At 48.0% G+C, this 14,729-nt stretch overlaps 1 protein-coding gene across 1 annotated transcript in view; it reads left to right on the top strand.

Annotated features, from left to right (window-relative positions):
• Positions 1–14,729, top strand: part of LOC147712569 (FYVE, RhoGEF and PH domain-containing protein 2-like) — a 497,527-nt gene that overhangs the window by 317,258 nt on the left and 165,540 nt on the right. The window contains exon 12 of the mRNA XM_086923272.1: positions 8,098–8,169. Coding sequence (XP_086779398.1) covers positions 8,098–8,169 — 72 coding nt within the window. The remainder of the gene's footprint in view (positions 1–8,097; positions 8,170–14,729) is intronic.

Here is a 14,729-nt window from a genome sequence, read left to right as displayed (position 1 = left end):
TCCCTCAAGGCTCTTCCCTCTCCCCTCTTCTTTTTAACCTCTATATCCACCCTCTTATTATTTCCCTTCGCGAGCTGGGGGTCTCTGTGTACAATTACGCAGATGACCTCCAGCTCGTCTTTGATCTTTCTTCTCCCTCGATTTCTCTTCCGAAATTCTGCTCCACTTTAGTTTTTATTTCTGATTGGATGAGCACCAATCATTTAAAGCTCAATCCTGACAAAACGGAGCTTGTCCTCACGGGTGGTCCCTCCAACCCCTGGTCCTCGATTCACTGGCCCCCCTCTTTTGGCTCCCCCCCTTCTCCAGTCCCCTCTGTTCGGACCTTGGGCATTAAGGTCAGCCATGACCTTACCATGCATGCCCAAGTCAGCTCCGTGGTATCCTCCTGTTTTTTGTCCCTTCTGTTCATCCGGAAGATCTCCCGGTATTTCTCAGCGGACGCCCTTAAAACCATAGTCCTGGCCCTTATCACCTCTCGCCTTGACTATGGGAATGGTCTGTACGTAGGCATTCCTGCTTATGAAATCCGTTGCCTACAGGCCATCCAAAACCAGGCTGCCCGTCTCAACCTCCGCCTCCCCAAATCATCCCATATCACGCCTGCACTTAAGTCCCTCCATTGGCTCCCCGTGCACCTCAGATCATTTTTCAAATTGGCCTGTTTGGCCTTTCGGGCCTATACACACTCAGCCCCCCTCTTCATTAGTTCTTTGATTACTCCTTACACTCCCACCCGTACTCTTCGTTCCTCTTCTCTCTCCCTCCTGCATGTCCCCCGTTTTCGTAAATCTAGAACGGGGGGCACTCGCTTCTCGGTTCTGGCCCCCCGGTTCTGGAATACCCTTCCTCTCTTTATTCGTTCTATTCCCAACTATGCTCACTTCCGTAAAGCTTTGAAAACATTTCTGTTCTCCCAGGCATTCCCCTGTTAAACTCCCTTGGTCTCCTCCTTAGAGTCTAGTTTGGTCTCAGCGCCAGGAAGCCGCTTGGTCGCAGTGCGCTTTATTAAGTTTCTTTTTCATTTCATTTAATTTCATGCCCCACGTCCCTGCACAGTGTGGAATGCGCCGTGTCGTGCATGTCCCACTGTGCAGGAACGGGGGTGCCATTCCAGGGAGGCACATTGCCCTCCACAACACCCGGGATGCAACCCCACACCCAGAAGCAGCAGGGGGCCCTGTCAGGGCCACCTTAGTTGCATCTATGCCATCCTTTTCTTGGTAGGCTCCCCGTCATGAACTGGGCAGTGGAAATGCAACTTGGAATATGCTTGCAGTGCCGCAGCAGCACCACCAGCATATTCCTGCCCCTTTCTGCTGCGCCACCACCATGGGATCCTGGGTCCTGGTGGACGCGGCGGTCCTGCGGCAGTCTGACTGCCACACTCAAAATAAAGCAGGCAGACCTGCAGTGGTGGCGGTGGCCAGACCCCCACAGCGAGTACTGCAGTCCTAGGACCGCCATACTCATAATAAGGCCCTTAGTAATTTTGCTTTATGGAGAAGTCAAAATCAATTAGCACAAGTTACGTAAACTAGCGAAAATCATACAAACAAACGCACACCCTACCAAGACTTATAGTAATTTCACATCAAATGTATTCTTAATAAACATAGTAAATTTACTCGTGACGTACTTGCAAGAAGGCAATTGTCTGCAAAATTAGTTGACTCAGTACTTGACTTTCAGCGTTTAGTCAACATATGTGGAGAGCAATCAGCCATGCAGCCAACTAACAGCACACATTCCTAAGAGAGAAACAGTTCACTCATTACTCAATGATCATCAACTCCTTGTCATAGATCGATTTCTTGGTAGAAAGTGAAAGTTAGTAAAGGACATCAGGGAGTACGTAATGCACGTGCATATGCATAAGAGCAAGTGTTCGCTCCCTTCGCCTAGTTCTAGAAGGCTGAAGTGAAGTCTCATGGTAGGGCACTCTCTGGCCAGGTGTTTACCTGCGACAGAAAGAGGCATTGGGATGGTCAAGGATATCCGGCTTAGGCCTAGCTAGAGGCCTAGGATGGGTATGCCGACTCCTAAAAGGACCCAAGGGAAGAAGAAGAGACTGAGGTTCAAACAGGCACGGCCGGCACTGGTAAGAACAGGGGAGCGGGGCAGGGTGGGGGTGGAGTCAACAGACATCTGGATAGGTAAAATTAAATTAAAAAAATAATGAAACCACTTACCCTGCGCTCACTGCATCGCCCGCGATTAAAGTGGCCAAGATAGGTAGAATGTGAGCTTCCACCAAAGTCTTTGTTTTGAAGGACACTGTAGGTAAAGCCCCTGGGCATGTACCACAGTGCTGGTTTACTAAGACCCTGGTGACAATGTTGTCCATATGAACTACCAGTGCCTGAACCTGGATAACCAATCCAAAGTATTTCAGAGCTAAGAAAATGCTTCAGGGTGCATTTGCATTCTAACTCCCTGGATTCCCAGTGACCATGAGTGGCGAATAAGCCTAATATAGCCTCTCACCACCAGCAAGTATGGTCGCAAGGTTCGTATCCAGAGGATGGGGAGGAACCTAGTAACTTGACTCTTCTTAAAATCCTCAGGACCCTTGTCAAAAAGAGATTCATCTAATGCGGGCAGGGGGTAGCTTGATCTCAATCCACGGGCAGGACCGAATACTCCCCAGTGGCCCAATCAAGAATACTGAGGAGACTTTGAAGAAGCAACAAGAGGCAGACGACGTGGAATTCAGCAAGTAGGCCTGGACCAGAGTATACATGTTGCAAGGAAAGTAATGCTTCCCTGATGGAGACTATGAGGAATATTGCCAACTGAAGCCCTTAGCTTTCACTAAAAGAATTGGGCAGGCTTGCAATCTGTGATTGCTATATGGGAAAATGTTTCTAACTAGGAGATTTTTGACCCAAGAAGACATTCTGAGGAGACACTGTGGGCTCAATCCACCTTGCTGTGGAGATGATTATCCCCTATCACCAAGAAGACTGCTGTGTGTTGACCTTAGCCTTTCAAAAGAGGCAAAAATAGGAATTTTGCCTGAGTCTGCACCTTAGAAATACATTAAGAGAAGTTCTCATACATCTTCATTCCAGCTGCCAGACCCTGAAAATATTTAACATAAAAAATGGGAACCACAGAAGGAGCTTAAACTAGAGTAAGGGGTGATTTAGAGTTTGGCAGACAAGGTATGTGACAATGTACCTAGTCTGCCACACCGTTGGTTTGCCCGCTCCATTTGGAGTAAGTCATCATGTTTCTGCTAATTAAGACCCCGTGACTCCGCCAGAAGAAACCTAAGACTGACCGCACAACGGACATCAGACATTTTTGTTTCCTGCTAGGGGACACCAGGAAACCCCCGTTGGTCACAAACAAACAATGATAACAAGCATTGACAAAGGAAATAAATCTCGCTTTATTGACCTGTTGCTTTTGCCAGTGCCTTCTGCTCATGCTGTGCATCATCATCAAAAAGCAAGATGCTTTTTTGCTGATGCCCTATAGAATTGGCAGAAAAATGCTAGAAAATGTCATACACGATGATGTATGCGCACATGCGTCACCACCCGGCTAGCTTGTACCTAGGGAATGACACGGGCAACATATTTTTTGATTTTACTGATTCAAGATGCTGTATACCATTTCAATTGGTCAATAAAAAAATGAGTGTTGGGAAAGTGCGATTTTCACAGAGGCAAATTGCAGCTGCTGGGCCCGCCATAAAAAATAAAACAAACAAAAAATAGGTTAAATGTCTGCAAGGGCTTCAGGGAGCAATGGAGGAGTGGGTGGATGGGAAGCAATGGGGAAAGGGTGTCAGGCCCTTTTCGGGGGGGGGGGAGGGAGGGCACAGGGTCATTTGCCTCTGATGATGCAGCTGGTCCATCCCACTATGTCTCTTCAAGCTGCACCAAGTACTACCTCTTCAGCACTTGACTTTAGTGGTAGCGATGGACCTTCTTCTGGGCACATGGTGACTAGGTCAAAGGTGAGAGAGTCACTGCAGGCACCTTTCACTGCACCACTCACAGCAATAGGACAACAGCTTGGTCCACATAGTCACGGTCAGTCATCATGCCTGTGCAATCCACTTTGGTTTCACTTTTCAACTTGCAGGGGCAGGATCCTATGGACACAGATATTCAGGGTCACATGTGTGCAGCACACTCAGACATACGTCAGGACAATGCCAGAGTACAGGTCATTTGTAGTGTCACAGTGGTGCAGTCTACTTCAGGCATACTTCAGGACAGTGCTATAGTGTAGCCCCTTCAGGCAAGAGAATCGACGCTTCCAGCTGGGAGCCACCGGTCACTCTCTCCCATATCTTTTTGGGCCAATGGACCCTCAACTCCACCTCTTACAGGGTTTGCACTCTCCTTTCCTCTGCCTCTCAGGCAGGTCATCCTCCAGGTACTTCAAGAGAGAGGCACAGCTCTCCCTTTCAGCTCATAGTCCAGGCGAAGACCCCTCACTTCAGGCAAGCTAGATGTCAGAAAGACACTAGCTCCGGTTGCACAACAGTCCTCTCAGTACTCTGCTGAGCACCGCCTTCCAGGTGATGTCCCTTCACTTCTGGGAAGGTGGCAGTCAGGAGGACACCAGCTCTGTTTGTACAGCAGTCCTCTCAGTACTCACTGGAGCACACCATTCCTTGGTCAAAGAGAAACTGGAATTGGGACAAGAAACAGGTCAGCAATTTATTAATATCAAAAGATTGGTAGGAACATAGGACAAGATCACGTCATGTCCTAGAACATGAATGGACTCAGCAACACGATTAAAAGATGAGCAGGGATGCAGTTTGTCAGAAATATGCCCCAATGCTCTTTCTATTCCGGAGGCAGGTTTATTGGGCACCAGGTGTGACTTCATCGGATGCTATGACTATAAAAGATCATATACTTCACTCGCCGCTCCTGGGGGGTGGCTACTTAATTAAGGGAAACCTTTCCCTTTGTGATAGCTCTCCTATGGGTAGATGATTTGGGACATTTCCCAATAGGGACCTGCTTCAATGTTGTTTTTAATTACTGCCAGGTCTGAGACCAGAAGGGATCCGGCCCACTTAAAGCCCTTCTCTCATACCTTTTTACTGTAGAGAAGAGTGCAGTCTACCCGGAGTGAGCTGTTGCTGTCAAGACACCATATGACCATGTGTGCTTCCCCAACTGCACCAACTCCTAAAGTCTGCGATCATCAAAAGCGCTGACATCCCAGTGAAGCTCCCTGTGCCTGCATACCAGAATCTGATCACCTGTCATTGACGACAACAAACCACTGCAGTGACTGAAGCCCACCTGCTGACCTCCATCTCCAAAGTGCCACAATACCAAGACCCGACAAGTGCAGACACAGTCCCAACGCAGCGGTCCCTTCACATGTATGAATCCAGCCACGTAAATGAAGAGTATGGGGGTCACTTATGAGAAACTCGCACTGCCTGCAGCCTCAGCTCCAGATTGCGCCCAGTCATAAGCACTCACATACAACCTGAACTCACCCAGACACCTGGAGGCGACACAGCTCACTGGAGAAACACATCTGGAATACGCAAATAATCTTAAAAGGTGCAAGAAAAGTAAAACATAAAATATAAACAGAGACTGCAGAGCTGACATAGATTACCTTAAGGGTTTTAAAGTAATTGTTGAGAAATCGATCAGTGTTTTCCCTGTTAAGGATTTGACTATCGATCCGACATGGACCCGTATCAAAGTGAGCTTTTAATAACTGCCAGTTCTGAGACCAGTCAGGGCAAGCATTACAAAAGGGAACCAATGGCTGAAGTGGCTGACCCATTGTCCCATACTTGATGCTGTGGTCGGCGGAAGTAAAATGTGAATTACATTACAACGGACCAATGAATTAAATGCATTGACCCACCCGTTCTCTAAAATAGTTACTCATGATTTGACCTTAGAGGAAGTACCATGCAGTGGCACATGGGTGTCAAGATGGTTATGGCAGATGGGGCATGGGGGGAAATATCACATTTAATTTTAAAATATAGGCAGTTTCGGGCTTTTCGAAAGTCTACTCTAGCACATAAACGTCGAGATGCCAATAAAAGAAACAGCTTTTGCGACCAGTAATACCTAAATTGAGTTTACTTGCCACTGGGTGGCAGCATTGCATCATTAAATGGCAAACCGATGTGCCTTCTGTAGTAACCATACCAAAGACCAAGTTAGAAACCTCAGCCTCCGAATTAACAAGCATTTGCAATGCAATAGGTCTCGCATTTGCGAGAGTTCTATTGACATTGTAAACGACAATGCCTTTTATTTATCTGTTTTGATAATTAACACACAAATAAAAGGTATTGTCATTTGCAATGCCAATACCACAAACTCTTATAAATGCGAGATCTATTACATTTCAAATAAGCTGCCGCCACTGTCTCGGCTCGGGCTGCTTGGAAAGTGAAAGCGCACATCGTGCGTTGAATGTTGTAGGAAAGCATGATGTGCCTGCAGTGAGAGAAACTCAATGAAGAAATTGTGTTACAGACATACTGTGTAACAACAAAAGTATTACTACTAGTCCTCATGGGAGATTACAAATGAAGACAAGGCGGTACTAAGGAGGGACTAACAAGCCTATTAACAAATCAGAAGCCAGCATTTACGAAGGAAATTGGTACGAGCCAATGACAAATATGGTAGGAGAGTGGGTGAGGCTTCAAGTCTATACTTGATTACAGCATGCTTCTGAGAGCAACGCATGCGCTGCCCAGGCTCGACCTAAAAACAGCAGAATATTTTTCATTTGAAGCATTACATAATTAAATGGTCCTACGGTATGAGGTCCTACATCAGTGGCATCTTTATAAGTGATTTGGGGTACTCTAAAAGGTTCTATAGATAAAACTGATGGGTGCCGTGTGTAACAAGACATCATGAAAATGCTCACACAATAGGATAGGATGAGTTTATCCCCATCTCAGTGCTTATCCTTGATGCACGAGGCTTTGTATTGCACTCTTGACTGCTGAAAGTGCTTTGAAGTGCTCCAAGGCGACCGTAAGGCAGCTTGTTAACTCTACATAACTCCTGAGTAACTATGCAGACACAGTTTAGCACTACCCCATTGTGTACGTCGTGGCCATACTCAAGTTCGCTTTCCTCATGGCATTCTAGTATCCACCTCTTGGGATTTGACACAGAGTTGCAGACAGCCACATCCCCTCCAGGGCTTGCACTGGGCAGTGAACCGTCTTCCAGGTTGCCAATTCCTGTCCATGGATTTAAAGCATGGCTTTTTCACATAATAATATATTGTTAGATATATTTAGTGTAATTCTGTTCTGCCAATTTGGCTGTATCTGTGTTATGTCTTGTTGTGTTATTTTATGTTATGTTATGTAATTTGTAGGGCGCAGTTAATCACCCGTAAGGGTATCCAGGTTCTGAGTAGGGCTGGCCTGTGGCGGGAGGACCTATTGGAAATTGCATAGGGAGAACACCTTTTGGGTCTCCCCGTTTTTCTCAGCCCCCACTTGACGGATCAACCCGAAACCTTTTAGGGAGGAGATTAGCAGACAAATATTTTTTTGGAAAGTTTCGTTTAGATTTACCAAATGGTGCCAAAGTTATCAGCAAACAAAAACATCCATTACATATATATGTGTGTGTGTATTAGTAGTATTGTCTAAATAAAGAGTACACAGTTTCCAGTTTTTCTTTATAATGGTTTTTGTAACGAAAATTTGGTTAAGAATATTAAATGTACATAAATATAATTTAATTGTAATATTGTTGTAATGAAAGCACCAAAGTCACTTAGATGTAGTAAAGTTAGGAGTGCAGAGTTAGTGAAGTTATGATTGCAAAGTTTCCACACTTGTGGAGGAATTTCCGCGCTGCAGCTCTCAGTGAAGAGATTCCGCCCAGAGTGCAGAGACGCAACACTCATAATTTTTACATAAGTACCTTTGTGAATCGGGCTCCAAGTTTATAGAAGGGACCAATGCAGTAGCTGATGAAGCAGACCATCATTTCATATTCAGCTTAAAATGGCATGTGCCATTATTTCCAGTATACCGAAGCTTTGTTGCAGTGATATACTTAAGGACGTTTCAACTGTCTATAACAATGAAACCTTATTTTCTAGGCCTGTCAAGGTGCTATCAACCGGAACCAGAAACAAATTGAAAGCTTTAAGCCAGGCATTCAAGTCATGGAGGTAAGTCAAATGGAATTGTGTTGCATTTGCTGACCCCATCACAAACCTCCTTTTGCACCAAAATCTGCCGAATTCTGAAGGCCCAATATGGATTACTGAAATAGCGACTTTACTGACCTACAATTATCTTCATTTTTAAAGTCTTTTTCCAAAGCTCCAGCGTGGGACCTTTTTCTGGAAGCCAGGGCAATCAGGAATTACTGTAAGCAGATTGTAACAATGAGAGCTTTTTCCCACTGGTTTCCTGGGGGTTTTCCTTAAAAAATCTCTTCAGGGCTTGAACCTAGGGGTAGCAAGGTTGAGGAGTCCAAGGCTTACTCAGGCAGGGGGGGGGGCTAGAAAAATAGAACTCAATCAGCAATAAGCAGCAGTCAGCAAGCCATTGTCCAACTTCCTGCCAGTAGAATAAAGAAAAATACTTAATTACGACACACAACACAATACTGCAGATAAATGTTAGAAGGTAACACTAATATACATAGTACTTTATTGTGGAACCAGCTGGTTCTGATATAGGCTGTTGTCATTGGTAAGGGTATTGACAAATTCTCCCCAGGGGACTGGTGAGTTGGAATATCTGGACACCAAGGTGGGTTTCCTGTCAACCCCTTTCCACCAAAGGTAGATATAGACTACATACTGGTAGGGCATAAATGTCCCAAAGTTTGCTATACACCCACAATGTTTCAAACTTGCCCTGTACCTTTATGTAGTTCACCTGCAGATGGGGCTACTCCTCACAACTGGGGGTGGGTTTGGCGCTGCATTAACCTGTGTTCTTGCCTGGCCAATGAGGAGGTTTCCCTGACTCTGCTCTGACACAGCGGCTCAGCTGCTGTCTCCAGCCTCAGCTGCTGTGACAGGCACACGTCTTCAAGCAGTGGCGTAACATAGGCCCCCGCAGTGCGGGCCCCAAGCTCCAGGGGCCCCTTCAGCACAGTACCCGGACCTGAGAGCTCCTGATTAGGTCCAGAGGGGAGCCCCAACCATGCACCTTGCAGGGGAAACCCTCAAGCTTCGTTACGCCCCTGTCTTCGAGTTGGTGAATGCGTGGCTCATGGGCACAGAGAAGGGTAGACCGTGCTCGGCTTGGAGACTGGTAGTACGTCTTTCAAGGATCTTCCTCCGGCCCAAACACAAACTCACTTCCCAAATACATGAAGAGCCCTTCCCTGGTCACAATGGGGACCAGCTCACAGGGAGAGGTAACAGCTGACTGCAATCCTTCACAGGTGCTCACTGGTTGTGTGGGACAGCAGCTGACCGCAGTTGTGATTCTTCTCAGTGGCAAGTGGTCTAGGAGCTTTGTCTGGTCGGTCTTTCATAATTCACAGGCGGCCTCTCCTGCTGCCATCCTCAGTTTTCAGTGGACCGGTCAGGGAAGAGATCCCAAATGCCTATAGATAGCAGAGAGGCAGGGAGCTAGTGGTCTGGCTCGGGGGCAAAGGGCAGGAGGAACCTGGGTCACAATGCCTCACCACGCAGCGTGTTAGTGTAAACCCTTCCCTGGGTACAGCAGTCCGCTTCAGTTCTTGCTGCTCAGCTCCCCAGGGCCCTGCTTTTCTAGTCAGGCTTTCCTTTATGCCAGGGTACCTCCAACCCCTCTCCAGAGCAGTCACTGGGCTCCATCCCACGGGTGCTTTCATGGCTGCTTTTGCTAGCATGTTTCAGAATGTCCAGGGTCCTGTTCCCGAATCTGGCACGGGGAGTTGTCAGTCAGATTCCCAACCCTGGAGCTCAAAGGTCATGCTTGGTCTGAGCTGTGTGTGACCCTGGCACTGGTTAATGAGAGATCCTGGCACAAAGACTGGGGCACCACCCCATATTCAGAACATGTTTGTTACCGAAGGCTGTGCATTCCTCCGGCCCAGCTCAAGGACCAGGTTTAGGCGGTGCCTGATTTTTTCCCCCTTTGAGCAGCATGTTATGAATGGAGTTCTATCAACCCTCTGATGTTTTCCTTCTTTGCGCCAACATTATAATGTGCACTAGTATGTGACCTCAGACCCTGTCAAAATGAAACGAGCCGATCAAGATTGATAGATGACGCAAGTGATTGGTTGTGGGGCCAAGATCTGCTGCACTTAGCAGCTGCACCTACCTCACAAATTCACAAGTTATTGTGAGACAAATACACCAGCTGTGGCAAGTCCACGCCCCCTTCCTGCTGCTTTTCTGTCTCCTTGTGTTTACGTTGTGCAAAATGTCACTGAAAGCCTTAGTAAAGGTTAGACCGTTGCTTTGATTTCTTTACTGTTCCAGAGGGGCATTGCCTTCTCTGACCTCCATTTGCTTCTCAGAGCTGCCAGATAAATGTTGCTTGGCAGAATGAATGCTCCAAAATCCTCCTGCTTACATGGAGGAGGGGCACAAGTAGAAAGTGAATGCATCAAACTGTTCTCCTGTTTCCTTCTGAAATGAGAATTCAAAAGACCAGTAAAAAACTAAGACACACACTCCAGCTGCTATAGTCCAACATTTGCAAAGCAAGCCACATCTTGGTCAGTGATTAAGCTACATTTCATTCTTCATCCAGAGGCCTTCTAGCCCAGCTTCACAGCATCCATGTCTGCTCTACCCCTGCAGGATGAGTTCTTTGACTTAGCCACCACAACCTTACACAAACCATGGTTTCCCAGGGCAACAATGGGGGGAAACTGGTCCAACCCATTTCAAATAACCCAAAAGGAGGCTTTATGAACAGAAGAAATGAAATATACTCTGTCTTGGCCTCCCCATGAAACACGGATATTAAGTGCATCCCATCGGAAACCAGCCAGCTCAGTTCATTGTTCAAATAATAGTTTGTGTCACCCCTGTTTGAAGAATTTTCACTGGGTTAGAACCAGGATACTTTTCAAAGCTCTGTGAATTTTTCACCGGCCTTACTGCGAAACAGTGCTCAAACTGACTCAAGCCCGTGCCTGCAAGACGCCAAGAGTTTTGAGGTTTATGGACACTGTAGATGCCACTAATTCGAGGACGTTGCTACTTCGAAGAACCATGGTGGATGTCCCTGCCAACGGAAATAAATCTGGAAAACCTAAAAAAAAACTTGCAAGAAAATGTAATGACTTTAAAGCTATCTCCCACTACTTCTTTCTGTGTCAAGAGACGCCCGTCTTTTTTGATTGTCTGCTTAGATCGCCTTTCTCATTTCTTTGTATCATTACTCCATCTTTCATTTCTTGTCGTTGAAGTGCACACAAGTGGCAACTCTGCTATTTGAATAAATAATATAAAGGATCAATAACAACGAAGAAAAGGTCACTTTCAAATTAAAAGAAATCCTGCAAGCACAGATTAAGAAAGTTAAAAGTGCCCCATCTAAATTATATTGGCCATATCTTTCCTGACTACCACCTCCCTGCCTCAGTATTGCACCAAGGACACAGGCAATAATTTCATCTGGAATAAATAGCAAGACACCCAGGCAAGGCAAGAGGGCCCCTCTTACAATCTTGGACACGTGACACACAAAGGCGATGCAGAAAGGCGGTTGTATAGTGCCATGAGAGGCGAAGGTCTTCGGTTCTGAAAGGAGGCACTACAAAGGAATATTAGGCTGTGATTGAGTGTGATCAGGTAGGTTGGTTGAGCATCAGGGTCGCAGTATGGTTGCTGGTAGATTTTGCCCATGCCAAACCCAGGCGCGGTTCGTCCATTGGGGCGTGGGGGCGTAGCCCCCCCTGCCCGACGCCGCCCGCAGCTCCCTAATGACAATCATGTCAATGAATCAACATGACGTCAGACCGCTGGGCGGGCGTCATGTTGATTCATTGACATGATTGTACAGACGGTAACACAAGTACGCATGCGTGGGGACGGAGGGTGAATTTTTACCCGTGCCCACGCATGCGCACTTGTGTTTTGGCGGCGTTGCGCATGCCCATCAGGAGCCCTAAAGGGCGTGCTGTGGGCGAGAGGGTACCTGTGCCCCTGGCGCCAGGATTGGCCAGAGGCGCTGTGAGCCTGTGACGTGTGCGGGACCGGCAGCAAGGTAAGAGTGTGTGTTTTTCGGTGTTCCAGTAAACTAGCTTGCACAAATGACTTGGGATACTTCAGTGTGTTAAAGCATCTGCTGCAGAAATGTGTGCGTCTATTCCAGGTCACCCGTTTATTTCACGGCATGGGGTTTTGGAAATGTAAAAATTCTCAGAATTTCTTTTTTGATAGTTGCAACAACAGCCTTCAACAGATTTCATTTTATAAACATTTTCCAGAAAATGAGAACAACTGTCACCACAAATATAATGTACTCTTTGAACTAAGGTTATAAAATTTCAAAATGTTAACAAACGGTAGAGGCGGAATAGCATGATATATGCATTTATTATTGCATGCATGTTGGTATATGTTTGTATGTGAATTTGTATAGTACATACCTAGGGCTTACAGGATGGCAAATACATGGGCGGTAGAAGGTTTCCAGCATAAAAAGGTAGGGGTGATGTAATATGTAAACTGGCACATCCTTCAACATCGATCCTAAAGGCTTATTAGAGTCCATAATTTATTTTTATATGGTCATAAAAATACATGAATGAATGATGGATGGATGGATGCAGGGTGGGTGCATTAATGATTGTTCGGTGGATGGGTGGGTGCATGGATGGATGCATGCATGATGGGTGGATGGATGCATGAATGATGGATGCAGGATGGATGGATGGGTGGATGCATGAATGAATTATGTATGGATGCAGGATGGGTGGATGGATGGGTGGATGCATGCATGATGGGTGGATGCATGATGGATGGATGGGTGGATGGATGGATGGATGCATGAATGATGTATGGATGAATGCATGGATGCATGGATGCATGCATGATGGGTGGATGCATGATGGATGGATGGATGGGTGGATGGATGGATGGGTGGGTGCATGAATGAATGATGTATGGATGTGTTAGACGGACCGGGAGGGTCGGCCGAGGATAAGGGGAGAGGTCTCCGGGGAGAGCCGTCTCCAGCGATCGTACAGACAAGTAACTTCCCCCCCACAGACGGACACCACACAAGGGTAAAGTTCAACGAGACTTTATAGGCAATTCTCTAAGTACGATGGAATGGTACAAGGAGGTCTGGACTCAGGGGTCCCCTCGATTCTGGTCTCTGGTTTGGGAAAAAGGGTAGCGGGACAGTCTTGTTACCAAAAAGGTGGAAATAGCTCTCAATCCTCGAGCTCGGCGTTCTAGATGATCGGGCCGCGGCGGAGCCAGCAGGTCCCGAGATGGACGAAGGAAACGACGGTCCGCGGCGGAGCCAGCAGGTCCCGATGAGATGATGATTGCAAACGGTCCGCGGCCACGCCAGCAGGTCCCGACGACGATGAAGGATCGGAAGGTTACGAAGGTTGCGGCAGCGCCAGCAGGCAAGACAAAGGTGCACAAGGCAGAGCTACGGCAGCGCCGGTAGTCCGTCAAGGATGAGTTCTTCTTTGCGTCTCTCGACTCCAAGATACAACTACCCTCCTGCTCTGGAGCTGCCCCAGTTATAGGGCTGATGTTCTTTGATGTCCGGACCCTCGCACCTGGAGGTCGGGAGGTCCGGGATGAGGGTGTCCCGACACCCAGCAGGGGGGTGGAGCCAGCGCCCGGGGAGGCGATGGCCGGGCGGCACTTGGCGGGGGAGAGCCATCGACACCTCTTTCTCCCATTGACTTGCCAAGTAGCCCGCTCACCTCCTGGGTGGATGGTGGTGCCGGGATGTCTGAGGCCTGGCTAGGCCCAGGGTTGAGGTCGATCGGGGGCCAGGCGGCCTCGTGGTGGAGTGTCCAAGATGGCGTCCCGGGTGGGCGCGCGGGCCAGCAGTGGATCGGGCCCACGAGGTCGATATGTTCGAAGGCAGGGGTCCCTGAGGGGACGGAGGATGTGCAATGGTGGTGTGTGGTACTTGCGTGACCGGGCTCGGGCCTGGTCGGGCCGGGGGAGAGCGGCCCTTCATGTGGCCTGTCCAACATGCGTCCCCCCCAGCTGAAGGCGGGGAGAGTTACCCATCCTCTTGGGGACTCTCCTCGTCGAGGCGGAAAAACCGGGACAGGCCATCCGCGTTGGTGTGATCTGGCCCAGGCCGGTGTTCAACAGTGAAGTCCATCCCTTGTAGGGAGATGGACCAACGTAGTAACTTCGGGTTTTCCCCCCGCATCTGCATCAGCCACTGCAGGGGTCGGTGGTCGGTCTGCACCCGAAAGTGTGTGCCAAAGAGGTAGGGCCGGAGCTTCTTGAGGGCCCATACCACAGCGAAGGCCTCCCTCTCTATGGTGCTCCATCGTTGTTCTCGTGGTAGGAGTCGTCTGCTGATGAAGGCCACTGGCTGATCCAGGCCTTCGGTGTTCACTTGAGACAGGACTGCCCCAATGCCATGGTCGGAGGCATCCGTCTGGACGACGAACTCCCTGCTGTAGTCGGGGGCCTGGAGCACAGGGGCGGAACACATGGCGGCTTTCAATTGTTCGAATGCTGTTTGACAATCTGCGGTCCAGTTGACTTTCTTGGGTTGATTTTTGGACGTGAGTTCTGTGAGGGGCCCCACTATAGTACCATAGTCTTTCACAAAC

Source organism: Lissotriton vulgaris, chromosome 5, assembly GCF_964263255.1.
Source record: "Lissotriton vulgaris chromosome 5, aLisVul1.2, whole genome shotgun sequence".
NCBI lineage: Eukaryota > Metazoa > Chordata > Amphibia > Caudata > Salamandridae > Lissotriton > Lissotriton vulgaris.
The sequence above is the reverse complement of the archived record's forward strand: the minus strand, read 5'-3'. Positions and strand labels throughout refer to the sequence as shown.